Raw genomic sequence first — 21,044 nt, 5'->3', positions numbered from 1 at the left:
ATACAGCTGAAAATGCAAGCTGACACCAGCAGCCTATCTACTCTGCTAAGGACCAGCTTGGTGTTCTTCTGAGAATAGAAATGTATTAAGAATTTAACACGACACTAAAAATGATGTACTTTGGAACCTTGAGGCTTAAACTCTGGTTTTTAGACTAGTGCATATTAAAGTATTTTTTGATGATATACAGCACAGATAATAGCTCAAGTCAAAAGTGTTCCCATCAGCAGATTTCATAAAATTCAGAACCTCTCTAGTATTATAAGGTCAGAGTAATCACATCCGATCAAATCTATTCACCAGTTTTATCTCTGTTCTCCTTCTGGTTTTGATCATTAAATATAAGTACTATTCTTACTTTAATTCCTGAAACTGTTCTCTTGTTTTTATTTCAGTCCTGAAATCTGGTATCTGTGGTTAGACACAGTCTGTAGTTAAGGCTGGTTTAGTTTGTGTAAGGTCTTCTTTCCCTTCTCCAACTAATTAACACATTCCCAATTCAATTCACATTTTTCATCTCCAGCTGGTAAGATTTCTTTAAAGAGAGAATTTGCAGTGTGAGCTGAAAGCACTAACAACATATTCAACCAAATGAGCTAAAGGTTTCAAGATTTTAAATGCAGAGCACAAAATGCTTTCTACCAACATTTTAGAGACTTGTGTAGCAAAGTATTGGTATGATTTAAAGAAAATTAACTTTTCTACCTCTAGTCCATCCTCACACAAGCTGTGCTGCTGTGTTCCATTAGCACTACTGAAATCAATGCAGTGTTAGGAGAATTCAAGTAGTAGTCAAGTGGTTAATCAAAATGCAGCCCAGGGGACCACTAAGAGCCCCCTTCAGCATTATTAACACAGCTTTGCACTGCAGTGGAAAATATTCACCAGTGGTCCTCTGCACACACCACACTGTGCTGCGACAGCCAGGTCTGAGGGCACACAAAACTCCCCAGCTCCACACAACTGCCTTTGTGGGAGGGGGGGAAAATCTTAATAAATACACAGGTACAGTGTGGAAAAAGAACACCATGAATTAGGCACAGTAAACACGGGTCAAACAAAACATCACCTCCAGGAAGCTGCTATCTTGACTATCAGAACCAAGGCAGTCCCACACCCTGCTACACACTGGTACACACTGGTGCCCTGTGGGGACAGTCACTTTGTGCTCTGACACACTGTGCTGACTGAAGAAAAGCTACTCTAGTCCTCTCCAGGCAGGAGGGCAGCTTTGGAATTCAAACCAACATGCAGTATCTTAGCTTTTTTAATCTCTGTAAGTACAGGACTATGGTGGAACTGTGGCTGCAGACTGCTAAACCCAATGAGGCTGTGTAACAAAATTAATCAAGAAAGCCATGGAAACGAATCCACTGATGCTGAGGTTACCTGAGTCCTTCCCTCCTGACCTAAAAGGCTTCAGTGTGGCAGCCCCAAGGCTTCAGGAATAAGGGCATGGAAATACCACGACAAAGGTCCTTCTCACCATAGTAACATTACAAAAAAAAGCCTTGTAGCATTGCCAAAGCTGACTTGTCAGCCTGCCTTGCTACATATTCACGAAGGATGCCAGATATCTGACAGGCATCCAAGCCATCATGTCTTAAATGACAAGTATACACTGAAGTCTGCATCTTAATGAGTGACTTGAAAGATGTTATAAGTGAAGTTGTTAGAAGGGAACTGAACAGCCAACACAGCAGAACGAGTCCATGCACAAGGCAGCAAAGCTATGGAAGCTTTGAACAGCAATGTCCTCCCTCACTGTGCAGTGTTCCATGCAGCAGCCTGAGCCTGGGGTCTGCAAGGGTCCCCCCAGCACCAGTTGTGTCCAAGGAAAAGGCTGAGGAGGATTTAACACAAACCTTCACTCGTTCATTTTTGTGGGATCAAATATGCACAATTAAAATCATTCAAAGCAGCATTTTTCAAGGCAAAAGAACGTTTTGTAAACAACCAATCTGGCAGAGTTTTCAGTACAATTATTATATCTGGGGTGTTAGATGGTCAAGATTATAAAAAATTTAGCTTGTCACTGAACAAGCACAGAAAGAGCAATGACCACCTTTAAAGAAACCCATCCCACAACACAACACTAATCCCACTTCCATTGCTTACCAAAAATATCACATGAAGAAAACAGAGGACTGATTCTCTGATCATGTTTGTGCAGATCTCCCTATCTGATGAACCATGATAGTGCAATTCTGTCCCACAAAAATCAAGGATTTCTTTATCATTATCTTAGAAAAGCACAACTGTATTGTAAATATAGTAAAACCTATATTGCCTAAACCAAACTGATCTTGTGCCTGTCACATGGAACCAAAGATGCAGCTCCAACAGTAGCAGCCCTGTAGACAAGCTCTGCTTTAAAGTGCCATGGTTTTGTATTTCCCCCTTTCTGTTTAATCATCTCTACAACAGCAACTTTAAATCTACTTAGGGTATCATTTGTGGCAGTGGCCCAAAGCTTCCTGTTCTAAAGGCTGATGAGAACTCTTATCTCCTAGACCCAAAGTTTAGATTAATACTTTCCTGTGTATATGGGAATATATTACTTCCCACAGATGCAAAAAGGATGGCTATCAAATATCTCAGAGGCTTTTCAGATACTACTTAGATAAATAGAAAAAAGAGAGAGAAGGAAAGACAGCTTTATTGCTTTTGAAACCAATCAGCCAAAGCTTTATAAGCATCTTTATATTACTGCATGATGTAGCTCCACTGGAAGCAGGACTCTTGTAGAAAAGTCTGCTAATGGCATTGCACTGTTTCACTGACAAATAAAGCTATAAAACACAATTTACTGCAGAGTTTTAAGCAGCAACTCAAGAAGCCTTTAAAAAAGATTATCAAAATTATTAAACATTATGTTAATCAGATGCTTCACAAACACTATGGTTGTCCACACACAAAGACCAAAATTATTAACAATCACTAACATGAATTTGTCTAAAGTCAGCATTAAAATATTACAACTGGTAAAGAGAGGAAGGGTAATCCTAACACGGTCGTTGTGATCACTGCATAGAGTAACAGCTGAATGTTATAAAGAAAACTATCATCTGTATTTGTACACATACCTCTTTCAACTCCAGTAAAATGACAAACTGTGGGTAACAAAATGCCTTCACCACAATTTTCACATTACCTCAATTGCTCTAACACAATTGAAAAGGGATGTTATTGAAATATTACAGACAAAATCAACATTGGTATTATCACAATGCCCTCACCTAGCTTATTTTCTGAACAATTCCTTCCCAACAGAGAAGATACTTATATTACAATTATGCTGGAATCATATGGCTTCCAGAGCATGCTGTCAGGAAACTGCCATGAAAGAAGAAGTAGAGACAAGTTTTTCATTTCCATTTGACTGCCTCTGATCTGAGTAATTGCCACTGATTGCTTCAAATGGATGAAGAGCAGGCACTTTAAACAGGGATTAGGTTCAAACTCTAACCCTAGGTACTATCCAGTCCAGAGGTACCTGAGCAGTGACATCATCCAGTCATCAGCACAATACATTAATTGAACCTTAAGGAGCTCCTACCTAAAGGTTTTTCCTGTTGCTGCTGTTTAATGGTTGCTTCAGACATTTTAAACTCAGGGTACCAGGAGTCAAAGGTAAAAACTTGTGGCCCTGATGAGAGGAATTGTGTTCTTTGCCACAGAGCAAGCCTCAGGCAGTACAAAGTAATGCAAACACTGCAGACGGAAAACTCTTACCAGGCTCATTCAATGCTGCTCCTGAATACCAAAACTGTGAATTTAGCCCACTCCAAGAATAACAAACAACATTCAAATCACCCTAAGAACTGATGAAAGATGTTTCCTTCTCAGGTAAGAACAATGAACATTTGCCTATAAATTTTAAAGCAACAACTTGAGCATACATGTTCCAATTAACTGTAAATCTAAGGAAATAACTCTCTTTTGTCCAGCTACAAAAAGAAAACATACAGGGATGTTTTTCATTATATATATACATGTCCCAGAAACTCTGACAGTGCTGTACTCGTTCACTTTCCATCTCAGTGGAAGTTTTTCCAAGATCTGGTGCTGGATGCCTTGTGGCAGGAAGGTGGCACAGCCTGTCAGCACCCTGCAGATGCTTCATCTCTTTAGGTACTTGTTCCTCACCTGCCTTCAATTCTGTCAAGGCAAGGCAGATTGGGGAGGGAAAGGTCTGTCTGACCAAAAGATAACATGACTTAAGCCCCCTGGTACAGATAAATGCATTTAGGACGGAGCAACTCTGCTGCCACACTGTCATCAGGCAGTCACTTGCAAATCTGCTTTCCTAGACTTGTTCCAGTGGCATTTCCCTACCAAAGGCAGCATTTGCTTCTCTGTTTTGAGAATTTCACCAAGTAACACCTTCTCAACAGAAATATTTATTTTTGCAGGAAACCCAAGGACAGACAAGACATAGGAGCACAGTTATCAACTTATTTACCAAGTTGCCTTAACTCATCTGCTCTATTCTCTTTTGGGACTGCAAAAATCATTGGACTTACACTCAGACTTTCCTATGAGTCAGGACTGCCAGTATCTCTCTCAACTTGGTGGCAGAACAAAACAGTCCATTCATTGCAAATAAAATGAATGACTTCAAATGTAATCTCAAAACATGTTTTTATTTTAACTGAATGTACCAGGTAGGTGATCTCGCTGTGTCAAATCCTAAGAGCCATAAAACACTGTAGGGAAAGACATTTTTAAACCATGACCAACAAATATAAAAAATGTTTTCTTTCAGTTAATAACCAATAAAGTGCATATGGTGGAATGGCAAAGCAGATTGATACCAACCTAAATAGTTAGGCTTTGAGAGAAAAGATTTCCCCAGTTTCATCATTCTTAAATGCAACCACTTAAAGTATGAAACATCTACTATAAATGGGTGAACTATTCCCTTGAGAAGAGATTTTGATTTTCTAATGTGTTCAAGTTACCACAGAAAAAAATCTTCCACTAAGCTTGGACTTCAATTTGTCATTGATAAAGGCTAGACTTGGAATTTTGTTTTCTAAGACATTCCAAATATCTAACACTGAAAAATCATATCATGCTCAAAAGAGAAAAGGATAAAGAGAATTATTTATTATCATAAATAATTTTAGTAATTGCCTTACACACCTGCTACATTAAGCTTTTCAGCTGCTCCCAAGCTGGGAGCAGAAGTGGTGGTGTTGTTGGTCGAGTTTGCTCCTGTTCCATTAAGTACAAGATTCTCCACCTTGGACTCCAACTTCCCAATGCGCTGCAAGATATTATCCAACAGGACAGCAAGAGTCTTTTTCAAATCTGCAAGTGAAAATGAAAAGTTAAACTGCTTAATAATGCAGTGCACACTTGTCAGACAGAATCAAACAATAGATACAAGAATCAGACTGGAGATATATAGATAGACATATATACATACACACATATATATATATACACACACACTTTCTCAGTGCAAATCTTTGCCATTAGCAGCTCCACGCACTCACGTTCCCCACTTTGTTCAGCCTCAGATACTCAGATACAAGTTTCCTTGGCCATGGAACTTGTCAGCCTGTATATTTTATGAAGCACAGTGCTACTCGTAGATATCCACATTCAAGGTGAAATGTGAGCCTTTACAGGAACAGAAAAATGCTTGCTTTGCAATGGCTCAAGTAATAAGAAGCTGCTTAAATAATAATGAGGCTAAGCCTAAATCCATATTCAAACACTATCAGAGGAACTGGCTGTTGATACTCAGTCACCTGGGAACAAAAATCCCCTTCCCAAAAAGGAGAGCTTTAAGCCAGTACAAAAACCTTCTCCTGCATCTCCTCCACATAACCAGCTTCTGCACTGGCAAATTAAAAATAGATAATAATTTCTAAAAAAAATTTAAGTTCAACCTTTCTGCTGTATTCACATAACCCCAAAAATCACATTTCCTTTCTTCAGTCTAGTGATTGGCTCTGTTTGGTCAGACACAGGGCTTCCTTGGCATGGAGGGCAATGAACAATGACAGGAATTTGCATATCAAATGACAACACAGAAAGAGTTTTCTTTTTTCCCTCATTTTTTTTACTTTTCCTTAATTTTTTCATTTCCTTATTTTTCCTCATTTTGAATTTTTTTCTTATTTTCTTTTTTTTTTCCTTGGCTTTCATTTTGTTCAGATTCCTTGAAGGAACACAAGACACTTTGGCAAGGACTAAGGGCAAGAGGAGAAAACTATCAGACAAAACCGTATAATTATAATGGCAAAAAGCCAAAGAAGATGAAACTATTGTCCTTTGTTCATTTACCCTCATAATGATTAAAGAATTTGGTACAAGGGATTTACATTATTTTTCCATTTAATTACATAAAATAATTGCATGTGTTTTGGTATAATGTATTTTCTGTTTTACACAACTTTCAAATCAAATAATATCCTGAACTATATTAGAAAACTTTTCCATACATCTGAAGACATTCTACGGCCTCTACAGCAGTTCTATTTTTGCCACATTCATTCTGTGCTTTTTTTTTTATTTTTCCCATGACTATCTCAATTCTTGTGCAATGAGATAATAAATAAGAAAAGACTATTACTTTAGAAAGTTTTTTATAATTGTTTTCTCCAAACAAAAGGAGAATCATATTTATTTAATGGTGCCATAAAGAAAGCCTTTCTCATCATAGCTGTGTTTTCCTTTGTCCTGTAAAGATCAGAAGGTGGAATGTGAAGCACTAGTCCACATATCTGGGTCCTTTAAAGTGGTCCAAAAGTTATTTAATGGCATAGTGTGCAGAAGAAAAGGAAACTCTGGACTCAACAGGAACAAAACCCCGGTACAGAAGGAAGAAAAAAAATCAAGGAAAAAAGTAGTAAAAATAACTCAGGAAACAGTGAGGAAGAAACATAGCCTACATAAAAGTACACACTGATCAAAAAGACAAAAGAGGTTCAAAATAATTACTTTTTAATTCTTATACCAACACACTGATATGAGAAACATCTTGTCAGAAAAAAAAGGGAAGTGGAGGCTACTTTGAGAAGGGGAGGGAAGAAGCACTGATTCACAGAATTTTTGTAAAAGAGCCATTCACTGCTATAAATCTAATATTCACTGTGTATATCTGAACTATAACTTTAAAAAGGAAAATATTTGAGCCACCTACCTAACAGGTGAATACAGGGCAGAAAGAAAAAGTGGAAAGTAAACAAGCTGTGCAACCACAATTAAGAAATGACTGAAAACCTTTCAGGTGGGTAAAAGCAGCCAAAACCAGCAAACATTTAATTTATACTTGAACATGGAAATCATGACTGTGCTCATTTAAAGCAATCAGAGGATAACATTAAGAAATATAAAAAGGCTAAATAAGCAAGAGCATTAATTTTCACAGAATATTGAAGAAGCCTCTACCAATTATTACTAACATCAGTTATTAATGTGTTTATTTGTGAAGAGCTAACCTGATTATTTGCTAGCAGCAAGTCATTTGGTATGCCAAACAGGACAAATTAATTTATTAAGTAATTACCTTACCCAATTTCATAAACTATTATTTAATATGGTGTTATTCCCTCACCCTAGTTCTTTTCCCTGAAATATTTTAAATAACTGCATTATCATTATTTTCCATCTTTCCAAACTACTTTGTTGAAAACATCTGGCCAAACTTTAAATTTAAGTCTTTAATCTTAAAAATCTTGTCAGCTATGGACTTAAAATTGCTACACAAACCTTGGCTTTCCCTGCACAGAAGTGTCACAAAGTTACTTCACCTGCTTCCAAATGCAGTTTAACTTCTCCTTGGGAGCTTGACCAGTGTTTGGAGGCAAGTCAATTTATTCCCCAGCAGGATTTGGAGCAGGAAATTAATGCCACAGGCAACAAGCTGCAGGGGGAACTTTGCCTATGGATATCCTGTACCCACATTAACCCAGTTACCTTCAATATCTGGCGCCAGATTGTTTGGGGTTTGTTGTCTATTTTCTTTCTCAACTCATCCACCATCAGGCACCCCTGCACAGTAACAGGACACTGGCAATGGCTATACAGCAGATAAAGTTTTGTTTTGAGCCTGATCACACAATCCTCTAAGGATGTCTACTGGCTCAGAGATCCTCAACCCAAATATTGATCTACACCACTCTGTTTTGCTTGTGTTGCTTTGTAAGGCTACAGTTCCACTATAGCTCAACAAGCAGCCACAAATCTGGAGTTACAGATTGTTATTTAAGCAATGAAGCAATTTAATTGTTAGCTATGTTGGGGATAATAATCTCATGCTTACAGGCAAACAAACGCACACCAACTCAAAATTTTGCTTTTTAGAGGAAAAAATACTTTTGACAGAAACAAGACACCTTCCAGCAAGATATTTTCAGTGCATGCACCAAAAAGTATAGAGTATTAAGAGAAAACTAGAGAAAGAAGGGCAGCTATTCCATCTGTTGCATCCTAGTCTATATTCTTTGTCTAAACATTAAAAAAACTATCTACTCAATTTCTTCAGAGCTGAATAACAAGACAACTATAAAATAAAAACAAATGTAAATTACTAATTTTCCAGACATTCTGAAAGTGCATAGGTAAGTCGGAAAGAAAGTGAGTCTAAAAATTGCTAAAGAAGTAAGGTGCATTATGTGATCTTAGACTGAAAAGGAACCATGCCTAACCTGAAATTTGATTATATTTTATTTTTAGTAATATTTTCAGGTAATATGCTTCATTTTTTTCTGCTTGCTTTGTCTGACACATGCACAAAAACTGAACTCTCATGTACAAACTGGAAGAGAGTAAGCATTAGAAACAACTGCCAAACAAAGCACTAAAACTCACAGTTTTCTGCCCTGAGGCAAATAGGATATACTTAAGCTTAATTTAGGATTATATCAGATAAATAAACTTAAACATTAAGTAAATTGACTGAACAAAGAAGTGAAATGGGAAAGAAGAAATAAGTAGCAGGTCTCCATTTTAAACTAAGGCAAATTTTTTCACAGGTAATTTCTTACATCACTGAAACGAAAACTGAAAAGCCTCCCAACTTTCTCAAAAACACCAAAAAAGTTTTTTTAAAACTGAGTTCTAACAAATAACCTAAAGCATACTAGACAGAGGTACTAGACAGACATAATAAAAATCAGCAGACACTGGAAATGTTTGCTTGTCCCACTTAAAAGGAAAGGCCACTTTCTCCATTTGTACAGAAAATGCACAGAGTAAAGTACTGCTAATTGAGTGGCAGTATGAAGCAAAATGTTTGGGCAATTGAGGAACAAGCCTTAATCAGATTATCAAATAATCCAGAGAACACACTTACCATATGCTGTCACTGTCCCAACATAAGGCCCATCAACTACATTTTTATTTTCTTCAGCTAATGCTTTGATGTATCTTTTGCTGAGATCCAAAATTTGCTCACGCAGGACTGAACTGCTTTCGTGTTGTGTTTGCTGCTGAATAGTAAAATGCAGAAGCATCATTCCCCAAATAAAACCAAAAGTCACCAGAAAAAAGCCTAGTTTCTGAGAGGACAGCTTCCATGGAGAGAATGCCATGATTCCCAACAGCTTCACACAGTTACTACAAAGGTTCCTAAAGCATGAAGCCAAACAGCAAGTTCATGGTCCAGGTGTAAAAATATCACAGAGCAGGACTCAGTCTTATTCCAACTCCTTTGTCAACACATATCCGTGTTTCAGTTCCATCCTGCTGCAAGAGAAGAGAAAAAAAAAGCACAGTTAGCACACTGAAGTTTTTACTATCCATTCTAGTTCTTCCCTCTAACCTGTACAAATCAGGAGCAGACAATGTGCTTGCTTTGTAAATGGTTAATTTGCATGTCTCATCAGTGCACTGTAGCAGCCAGAGCAAAAAGGGGCTGAGAAAAGGGCTGGAAAGACAACAAAGCAGGAGTGATGTGCCCGAGCAGGTGGAGAACACCTCACAGGATCTGGATCAAATTTCCTGCCTGAAGTGGTTTCTAAGCTGTATTTCAAAGTAAGGCTGCTGTAACATATTTATTTGTGTGTGTGTATGCAAAACTCTGCGATGTTGCCAGTGCAGCAATTTAAGACAATTCTCAATGTAATTCAGTTCTCAGAAAACAAGTAATTTTAGCTGGCAGTGACACTGCTCGGAGTTCCTGGCAGGAGCTACAGCATATGGCTAGATAGGTGATCAGGAAATCAGACTCCCTCAGGGGGAAAGAGGAAAGAAGAAATCTACATTATTTAAGCCAATACACTCTCCTGGCTTCCACTGCAAGCAGTTGGGAGGCTGGAATAATGTCCTGCTCCTGTGTGGCCTCTGCTGTGCTGTTACTCCTCAGCCATAAAACATATTCCAAATGAGGTGGCTCTTTGCAACTGAATTGAAAACACAAACTTCTGAATGCAGCAACATGTCTTTTATATAGAAACTAATATTCTCAGAGCTTTTCATACACAAGGGAAAAGGAATTGTAATTAAGGCCTTCAAGACACAGTAGGACCAACTTTTGAAAGTAAAATCAGTTACAAAACATGGCATGAAGAATCCAAAGGCAAGAAATGGTCTGTGATGAGAGTTAGAGGCAGGGTCCTTAGCCTAAAGGCCAACTAGAAGAGGGGTAATTAAAGGTAATTAAGTGTAACCTATCATGTTAGAACACAGATTTGGTAAAATGTTATCCTTTTAACTTCATAATGCTCCCAGACAGGATTAGAGAACATAATGTTCCCTTCCATTCTGTGCTTGCACAGATAATGCAGATGTTGCTCTGTTTTAATAGGATAATTACTCAGATCCCTGCTAGTAGGGCTCCCTGCTTGTTAAAATTCCCTGTAGATCTTCTGCTTCCAGTTAACCAGGAGTTGTGCAGCTGGACAGAAATACCTTTGGGGCACTTATCCCCAGTGTGACTTGGGAGTGCACATTGCACATCACTGATTAAACTGATTGTAGAAGTGAAGGCACATTACTTAAACTAAAAGCAGGCAAGGCAGACACTGTCCTGTGCACTCACACTGCTAATGAACAATCTGCAGCCACCTTTTGCTTAAGGAGGAATGGGGCAGAGAAATTAATTGCAAGTACGGTGAAAAACATCATAAAGCCCTCAAGCTGGCTTTTTTCACACTGAAAATATCTCAGGAAAGAAAATGAACAGTTTCAACAGAGAAAATTAAGGACTCTGTTTAATGCTGCTCTACATAAATTTCAGGTAATTTTCCAAGAAATGGCAGGGAGAAATTTTACTTTCTGTTTGTTTAACTATAGTCTTGAGATATTTTGGGTCTGGCTAGATAGCAGAATATTGTTAGTTCATTAAAAGCTGAAAGTTTTACTATTCTTTTGCATTATTGGGTGTGATAAAATATAGAAAAATCCATAGTCTAAAAAAATATAATAACTTTTAAAAAATCTAAAATATTCCAGATAAACTCCCTCAGTGACTTAATTTCAAGTAAGCACTGACAACATCCTCTAAAGCAATAAGATCTGTGGTTAAACAGTCAATATTTCTTCCTCAATTATCACTTGTTTGTGAAGCAGAAAACACTGAATAAGAAAGCAAACCTATCACCACCATGTTTTAACAGACAAGTGCTAATGATTGTTTATGACTAGTTGATAATGGAAAAAAACACCTCTGAACATAATTAACATTAAAAACAGCAATTAAAAATGCAAGTATTTCACAGTCTTCTTTTTAAAGTTCTAGAACAGAAAGAAAGATGGTATAAGAAATAGTGTAATGACACTGAACTATGAGAATGACCTCCTTAAAGAGGTGTTGACTTTTCTGTTCTATTTATCAGCAGAAAAATAAATCCACTTAAAACTGTAAGAAGGTAGACAGCAAATATTAAACCTTTGCCATAAGAAAGGACTAAAATTCAATAACAGATGGAACAATGGCCCCCACCCTTTCAACAAACAAACAGAAAACCCTAAACCCAAATATCACCAACAAGCCGTATTTTTCCTGAAGCAATTTCAGTGGCCAGCAACCTGATGAGCTCCCAACGACATGGACTCAACTAATTAACTTTACAGCCCTCCTGGTGGCCATGGAGGTTTATAAAGTGCACAGCAGAATCCTGGTGCTCCCATGGGCAGCTGCACTAACTTTGGTACATATTTAATAAATATTTATATGACTTTGGTATATATTAATCCCAGACCTGACAGCTGTCAAGGACTGCAACACAACTATTCCCCAGTTAATGATTGCCACACCTATAATGAGTCATTATTTGGTACCTATGTGGACAGTGGACAGGAGATATCGAGGGGTGATGTGGAATGCATGAAGACAGCAGCACAGAAATGTCTCCATGTATTTCTGTTTTGACAGGAAATTAATAGCTGAACTGAGCAAGAGCTGAAGCAATAAACACACATTTGTCTACCATAATCACTGATGGATTTTGACTGACAAGTTATCTCTCTGCCCATACCAAGTAGGACATCCCAAAACTCCAGGTGGTAGTGTATTCCCCTTATTCTCCTGCACATCTTATAAATGTTCCAAAGGAGGCAATCCTGTTAGTTACTAAGGCTTTTTCCTAGTCTAGTCTCCAAATGCACACACCTAAAGAGGATACGACACCCATATTTATTTGTGCTTCTAAAGAATGACAGGTGGTTTTTTTTTCCCACTTCCCACCCCTTTTTTTAAGCTTTGGAAAGATGTGGTCCCGCTCTAAGACGTCTCTTGAAATAATTCCAGCACCCTCTGGAAACTGGATGCTTTAGTTGTGAGTTTGTTTGTGAAACTGTTAGGAAGAGAATTCCTCCTGACTTAGTCAAAGCAGTTAATGTACAAAAATTAAACACTAAGTGTGAAAAACAGGATGAAAGTGAAAGGATACATGGGGCAAGAACACCTCTAATAAACAATATTTGTCTTGTTTCAAGTCTAACCAGCCAAAATCCCACCACAACCGAAACAACATTCTGTGGGGTGGCAGGCAGGTGTTTGGGGCTGTTTTTAAACAAACTCATTACAGCTTCTGTGAAAAACATACCACAATTTACAACTCAATTGCCCCTACCCTGAACAAAAATTATTCACATATATTTAGTTGAAAAAGGGCTAACCTTACACCCATTTAACCAGGCACAAGAATTTCAAAGTACCAAAAGTACTATTATATAACTTCATCAGAAAGACATTTTTTCTGTTCTGTATTTAATAAATCCTGTCCAACAGCTGGTCAATTCACGAGTTAAAGAGGATAACATTACCATGCTGATGTCATTGCTACAAAAGAAGCCTCACACTATCAAGAAACATCTCAGATAAGTACCCTAAATAAAGTGATCTGTATGTCAGGGGTGCAAACCACACATTTCTCAGCATTTTAAGATATTACCTTTCTCTCTGTCTTTCTCTTTTTTTTTTTTCCCTGCTTAAAATAGAGTACAAATAGTTCATCTTCATGTAAACAAATTTTGGTGACACATCTCCACGTATTCCTCTTCATTTTTTAAGGAGGAGAATTAATCATCTACAAGAGATTAAGCTAAGTCTCTTTATAAGTATGTAAATATACACAGCTTGATATTCTCTGTCCAATCTGTACCTATATTAGAAATGGTACTTAGGGTAAGCTTGGAACACCACTATCCTCAGGATACTCAGAATTAAATCAGGATACTCAGGATTAAACTCTTCATCAGCTGAATGCACCATTCATCAGTAGCTACACAGTTCTAAAACCTTAATTGTCTGTAACCAAAACAGAAGCTCTTGCACCCATAAAACCAGCAACTTGAGTGGTATTTAATTATTAGTTTGTTATAAACTCAAACCTAAGCAACCTTAAACATCATGACTAGTAAACAGAGTATATGTATTTTTTTACCATGTGGCTCAGTAAAAATAGTATTGCCACTGCTAGGAAAAGACCAGTATTCCAATGCCAAACATGCAAGTCCCAAATTCTGGCCTGTTATGGTTCAGAAATTATCCTAGGAATAACTGTATGAGCTAGAGCTGGGTACCAGGTGCCTCATGTTACAGCAAACAGCTTAGATATGTGATAAGAACCATGGGCTGGGAAATACAGGCACAGGTCGAAAGGAGAGGCCCCAAAATTGTGAATTACTCAGTAATGGTCAAATACTAATCAATGATAAAGCACAACCTTGAATTTTGGAAAAAAACCCTGCTTTTCTTTTGACAGCAGCAAAAGCTGGAAAGGAGGCATAGTACTGCTTAGTATAAGAAATGGCACCTGTGCCAGGCCCATCAGTGCTAAATCCATGGCACCAGCTCTGTGGTACCCTCTGCTCACAATTTATTATGAAACTTTTGCACACTAATTGCTTTGACTATGCAGTAGCAATGACCAGGGATGAGTAAAACCCAGCCTTTAGTAACAGGTATTGTCAGTGAATGTCAATCTACTCAAGTTTTGTTATAAAGTTTAAAGCTGGTTTTAATCTGCTTTGTTCCATCAGCCTCCTAAACCTTCAGTCACAGCAATCTCTCATTCTCCTCTTACATATATATATCCATGCAGACACTCACAATGTGTATTCAGGTGCACTCAGGCCACCCTGCCTGACCTATTTTCCAGATTGTTTCCTGAAGAGGGCAAGCTGCCCTTCCCCTTCTGTTTGCAACTGTTTGATTCTGCAGAACAAGCTGTTGCAGAGCAGCCAAGGACAAACACCAAGACACGAACCGCCTCTGTTCTCACCAAGGGCGTGCTAACCTAAAAGCTGATGATAATTCAAGTGTGAAGCCTGTGGGCTGCCAGCACACCACAGCTACAGCCAGCAAACACAGGGTGAGTGAAAACACCTGCCTATCCCAGACCTCCTCTGCTAAGGGGTGCCAGGAGTCAGGCTTCATGCAGAAACTGATGCAATACGCCCTAAAATCCTCTAAAACTTCTTTTCTAGGAGTAATGAGTCCAAACTGGGAGTGCTACATTTTAAGAATTTAAGCCAGACACACTTTCAGTATACATAAACTGGAATTCCAGGCTGATGTTAACCACAGTTCTCCTACTACAGCTGTATTGCCTAAACAGATGTGCACTATACCCCAACCGAATGCAAATTACTGATTTCCTGGTATTGCAGTTGTTTATTCCTGGGGGAACATTCCAGCAACTGTCCCACCCCAGTTGGCCAGTCTGTGCTCTGAAACAGTGCAAGCTTTGCTGTGACTGTGAGATGTTGGCTCCCTCAGTCCTTTTCTACCTTTCCTTCTTTCAAAGCACAGCACTAACAACGATAACTTACAGCCTCCCACTTAATGCAGGCAAGTGAAATCAAAGAACAGTCACATGCTCTGTTGGTAGAAGATAAGAAAGGATCAGAGAAGAGAAAAAGAAGCCTGATTCCTGATAAGATTACTTGCATTTAGACACAGTGTCTGCTCATACCATTGTCAAGTGTCTTTGTACCACACACATCTTGACTCCAGTACTGACACTGCAATTAATTAACTGACACACTTAGGAAATATTCTCCATTAACATGAAACCATCCACACATCTAAACAAAACTTAGGGGCCTCAGTTACACTGAGTGCTCAGAAGCAGTTTAGCTGCTGTTCTGCCACTGCCCATGTCAAGTGCATAAAGCAGAGGTCAGACAGCAGGACAAGCAAAGGCTGAATCCACACCTGCTTAGGGTGCCAAGGGCTGTATCCTGCCTCAGTAGGTCACAGAAACAAAAGAACATTCATTTCAATAGGTCAAGTCATAAATTTGAAGCCACTTCAAAACACTTTTGTTAATATTAAAGCAAACTTCATTCAGTTGTGATCAGTCCAATAAAAGCAGATGTCTGATAAAAAAGCTGATAGAACATCCTGGAAGGAGCAGAAGCATGTGAGCAAAGCTGATAATACTAACTCAAATCTGCAAGTCCTAGGTCTAGGTGAGGGCTTCCAACTGGTAGAAGCTGTAAATATTCCCTACACACCTCACAGGCTCCTCAGGAAAAATTGGCAGCGGAAAAAAAATCATGCAACTATCCCAGATTTATGCCTACTTTTGCTAACTGCACATTTTATAATTTACATTCCTTAATATAGAAAATAAATGCCTGAAACAATTTCCCTTAACTGCGTGATGGAGTCTTAGTTTTGCTGTTCCTACTGCTGCTCAATTTTATTTTCAGCAATGTTTCTGCCAACCTATTCTCTTCTTCTAGCTGACAGATGTCACTGTGTCTTCTCGCTCACCACCCCTCTACAGCTGATGTGGCACCATGTACTGAGCCTGAAGTGGCAATTTGGGATGTAATCCCATGGAGTGAGAAAAGCAAAACAACACTGGGTCACAACAGAAGCAGCAGGACAGATGGACTGAGGGAGACTAAGAGTATAAATACTCCAGGTTTGGGGTTTTTTTAGGTTGGAGAGGCATGTTTGCTTTTGTGCATGTGCATGTAGTACAAATTGGCAGGAGGTGGTGGGATGAAAGTTGAAGGAAGGGAAAACAGTCTCTGATAAGGTGCCATAAAAACAAGTAAATTTTCATCTTGAGCAAGCAGCTTGCCTTCACGTTCAAAAATAAATTCCCCCACTTAGAAACAATTTGGGTGGCATCCCACCTTAATTCCCCCATGTGGGTCTGTGCTTTCACAGAGCGCTCTGAAGCGTTTCAAATTTTCTACCTGGCACATCACTTGCTGCAGTTCAGTCCTACAAAAATTAAACCATCTGATGTTCTTCCTTTCATGCAGTTTGCTTACTGTGATATTTCAGGGAGGAAAGAGTAGAAAAGGAAAGAACACAACAGATAAGGGGAAAAAGGATCAGAAGAAAATCCATAAGGAAAAATCTGTATGTGTTGAAATCCTCATGGTACATACATTGTTTACTGATTAGAAACACTCCCGGCAATGCATTTAAGAACATAATCACAAACTAACCTGATCTTCTTTCAATAAACTGAATGAATGTTAGGACTAGGAACAGGACTTCAATGAACTTCAGAAAATCAGAAATGTTCCTGACCTTGAACATTTTTACAGCCATTTACAGTCAAAGGACAGGGAATATTAATAACCTTCTTCTTGCTGCTGCATTAAAACCATATGCCCAAAATAGCATTTTCTCAGTGAAAAGAACATTTTGGAATGTCAGCATGCTGACCAAGAGATTAAGAAGATTAAGAAACAGTTTTTGTTTTTTTCTGGGCTTTGGTTGGCTTTTCTTTTTTGCAAGAAAGTAACTTACAGAGCCTGAGAGTCCCAGTCACCATCTACAAAATCCCTTAAAACCAGTGAAAAAATTACCCATGAGCATGCTTTCACTGCTTTAAGAGTCCCTGAAGCCCACTGCACAAACAAACCTTTAAGTTACTTCATTAATTTTAATGAATTTTAAAAATAGGACTCATGGCCAATAAGTTTTATCCTATTTCTAGTGTGGATAAAGTACAGATATTTTTCTCTTCCCCTCTTTGCAACTCTCCCCACTGAAAGGCTAATATATGGCATCTTCTTGTGTCACTCTCAATTTTACATTTGACACTTGTCCTCTGAAGGGTGAAACCATGGCACCTGCAGAGAAGCAGGGCCTTGCCCTTTTCAGATCACCTGGGTGATCTCCACAGTCATGAGCAAAACCTCCTTGGTTCCTACACAACAACCCCATGTTCTGCTAATGCTCTCCCATTTCTTTAGTGCACGGAGTATCTGTGGCAGCAAGAGCTGCAAGCATTGCTACGAGCTTATGCAGAAAGCTTTATTTATTTTTAATGAATAATAAAATTAACCTCAGCCTATAATCAAAGCAACCAAATTATGAGGCACTCCAAGAATGACTAAGTTTATTACACAGAAATTGGATCCATTAGCTCATTTCTTGCATCAAGCTGATACTCCAGGCTCCAATCTCACCCACTGCTATTAACCACAAATCAGCCTGTTACATCACATCTTGTGGTCTCTCCAAGAGGAAAAACAAGCAACTCTCAACAGGAGCTCTGTCCAACTCTCAGAGGAAAGTCAAAACCTTCTTTGTAGTCAGCAAGAAAGCTCTCATCAATGTGGATGCCCAGATATCATCCCCTCTCAAATCCATGGTCAACACACTGAATGTGGTCTCCAGCAATTGTGCTGGACCCCAGACAGACAGCCAAAAAAACCCCCCACAAGTTCTAAGGAAAGATCCAAACATGTTCATGCTCAAAATACTCAGTACATCTTATTGAAAAAAATTTTCAAAAATATAAAACAAAGAATATAAGTATGTCTGCGTAAATGAGTTAATTTTACTGAATTCTCTACCATTTGTGGGGAATTGTAGATAATCAAAACAAATATAAATTCTCATTTAATTTGATTTAAATTAATTGTTGCTAGAGCATTCTACACACAAACCTTTTGCAAAGGACAAACACCAAGGGAAAAGACAGCAGAGTAATATTAAAAGAGAGGAAAGCAGAAATAAATATATAGAAAATGTTTATGTGCATGCTATTAAGCAAGTGCATATCAGATCACAGGGAGGACAAAAAAAGTAAACAGCAAAGCTGAAGATTAAATGAGTCTTCAGAAATATTTATCTTTTGTTGCTTTAGAATTTCTTGAACTTGGGTCAAAGTATAACATTTCTTCCAATGGATTTGTTCTTGGCAAGCACGTTGAACACATTCCAGCTTATGTGGCTAGACAAATGGCTGAAAGCACAAGCTGCATCTCCAGAGAACAAAATTTAATGGAATTAAAATTTCAGTACTGTCACCTGTTTGGAAGCAACAGTGCTGCTGATTATTCAATCACTCTGCATTTAAGACCTTTATTATTGAAAGGATGAAATTTTAATTTGCAATCTAATTCAAAAGTTAGTAGGGCAGCAAAATATTTTAACTTCTTTCCTGCATATATCCTGTTGCTTAACACTGGTATTTTTCAAGAGCTGATAGCACCAAAGATTAGAAAAGCACTTTGAAATCAAAGAATGAAAACTGCCAATGTTTCTTATTACTCTTTGTAAGGAGCAACAATTTGTCACACAGAGGTGTCAAAATGTTTAAAGGGACATACATGAAATTCTGTACATGTGCAATGAAGCCCCATTAGAAACATACAGTTACAGAAGACAGAACCTCATACCAAAGGGCTTGAAAGTAATGTTAGAGGAAACACTAGACAAAAGTTTCACTGTCTACACAGTTCTGACCCATTCAGCCATAAAGCAGCAATAACATGAGCCTTCACACAAAACCTCTGCACATGATTCTCACAACACTGTTAAGAATTTTAAAGCTTTGTGAGAAAATATGACAAACACTGAACTACGTGGCCATGACTCCAACAGTATTTTCAAAGGAGAGCCAGGTGAGGGCAAGCATAACCTGTCACTGACTGTAATCACAGCTGTGCTGGGAGAGCATCAGCTTTCCAATAACCTGCAGGATCAATAAACCACACAAGTTTCCTCTGCAAACGAATAAGCTGTACTTAGTTTATCACAGGGCACAACTTCTGAACTATTTTGAGTAGGTGGAAAACAGCCTCCCCTCTTTCAGCATCCCCAGACAGCTGTAGAACAACTTGTACTGGCAAACTCTGAGGAATAGCTCTGTTTCAGCTGTAGCCCTTACAAAGCTAAATGGGGAAAAGAAAGAAAGAAGTGACGTGCAGAAAACAGCCGGCACAGGCAGCATAAGGAAAATGAATTAGTAATAGGATTTTGTGGTTTCTCCCCAGACTACTGCTAGGCAGGGAGAGGCAGGACAACATATAACCCCACCACCACGATAAAAAATAATGTGAAAATGTCCTAGCAAGCAGCACAGGTTTCTGAGCTGATGTTTTGCACAACACAGTACTAAAGGAACAACACAGAACTCCCTAAGCTCTCCTCATTGCTTACACACCGTCATTAACAACAACATTCCTCTTTTTAGCCTCTCTCACTCCCAGGTTTTCAGGTTCTCTAGATAGTGATAAGCTACTACTCAAAAAAGCTATTTCATCTGCTGGTTCTGGTCCACACTGCAGTAATGGTCTGGGTAATGAACTTTCTTTAATGCCTCAGTGCTTTTAATAAATAATCCTAATTACTAGAAAGGCCTCCTTTCCAAAGCATGCTTTGTTGAAGCTATTATCAATACTCCCATTCCAGGTTTGGTAGCAAAAGTAGCTTCATTTTCAGTGCTGAAAGCAAACCTTTATTCCCCCTGCAATGCAGTTTCAAAGTCAATGTACGTTCACATCTTGGAAAATTTAATTATTTACAATACTGAATGCTTGAGTAGTCATGAGCTTCCCCTTCCTTCTCCAAGGTTCTAGATAAACTCAAATAAGTAAGTTGTCCTTAAGTAAATCAGAAAATAAAGCCTGAGGTCTGTCTTTAATAGACATAGAATCACAACTTAGGTCTTGAAATCTCTCTTTATGTGAGCAAACACCACAGCACAACAGGAGCACATCTGCAAAAGAACCCAACAGATTTTGAGGACATGACATTCACACCAAAAGCATTTCAGCTCAGAGGTGTGGGTGTCTGTCAGCACTGGTGCTGTGGATTCTATTTAATCTGGCTTTGGAGAATAAACACCAACAGTTCGAGGACATCGCTTGCATTCCTGGAATATTTTCATTACAGAGCAGCTCAGTTTGTGGCCTCCTAGAGTAGTCCATTATGTGCGTGTACATATATATATATATAAATGAAAGTGTTATTAGTGGGTTATCAATTCACTTCCAAGGCATGTCTCATGCAAACCCATGTTTGAGCACATTAAACTTCTCTGAGCTACCAAAGTCATTCACCTCATAGATCCCATCAAGAAAACTGCCAAGTAAGTAAACTCATAAATCAGTTGCCTGTAGTTATTCTCTCAAGGAACATAATGCAATTTGTAATGTTAATGGCCAAAAAGATATTCAAAACCCCTATCGCTTCCTTCACATGCATTTTGGTTATGGATCAGCACACAATTGCAGATTTACTAAGAGTGCACTTGAAAACAGTTCAGCTCAGGCATGAATGAGCTTTAACTTTATCCAAAAGGGTTTCTTGAGCTCCTGCAGCTGTGTAACATCCTATGGCTGCCCCAACAGGTATTCCCCCTTTTACAGCC

The 21,044-nt window shown here is 38.5% G+C and overlaps 1 protein-coding gene across 8 annotated transcripts in view; it reads right to left on the bottom strand.

The window, feature by feature from the left end:
• The window catches only part of MGAT5 (alpha-1,6-mannosylglycoprotein 6-beta-N-acetylglucosaminyltransferase), a 118,374-nt gene that overhangs the window by 60,084 nt on the left and 37,246 nt on the right, over positions 1–21,044 (bottom strand). For 6 of the 8 annotated variants that reach the window (XM_058028534.1, XM_058028535.1, XM_058028539.1 and 3 more), the window contains 2 exons: positions 9,314–9,705; positions 5,149–5,316 (listed from right to left, as the gene is read on the bottom strand). In XM_058028534.1, the coding sequence (XP_057884517.1) occupies positions 5,149–5,316; positions 9,314–9,551 (406 nt within the window). In that variant the 5' untranslated portion in view covers positions 9,552–9,705. The remainder of the gene's footprint in view (positions 1–5,148; positions 5,317–9,313; positions 9,706–21,044) is intronic. The other 2 variants (XM_058028540.1, XM_058028542.1) reach the window with 1 other exon arrangement.

Source organism: Melospiza georgiana, chromosome 7 (genome assembly GCF_028018845.1).
Source record: "Melospiza georgiana isolate bMelGeo1 chromosome 7, bMelGeo1.pri, whole genome shotgun sequence".
NCBI lineage: Eukaryota > Metazoa > Chordata > Aves > Passeriformes > Passerellidae > Melospiza > Melospiza georgiana.
The sequence above is the reverse complement of the archived record's forward strand: the minus strand, read 5'-3'. Positions and strand labels throughout refer to the sequence as shown.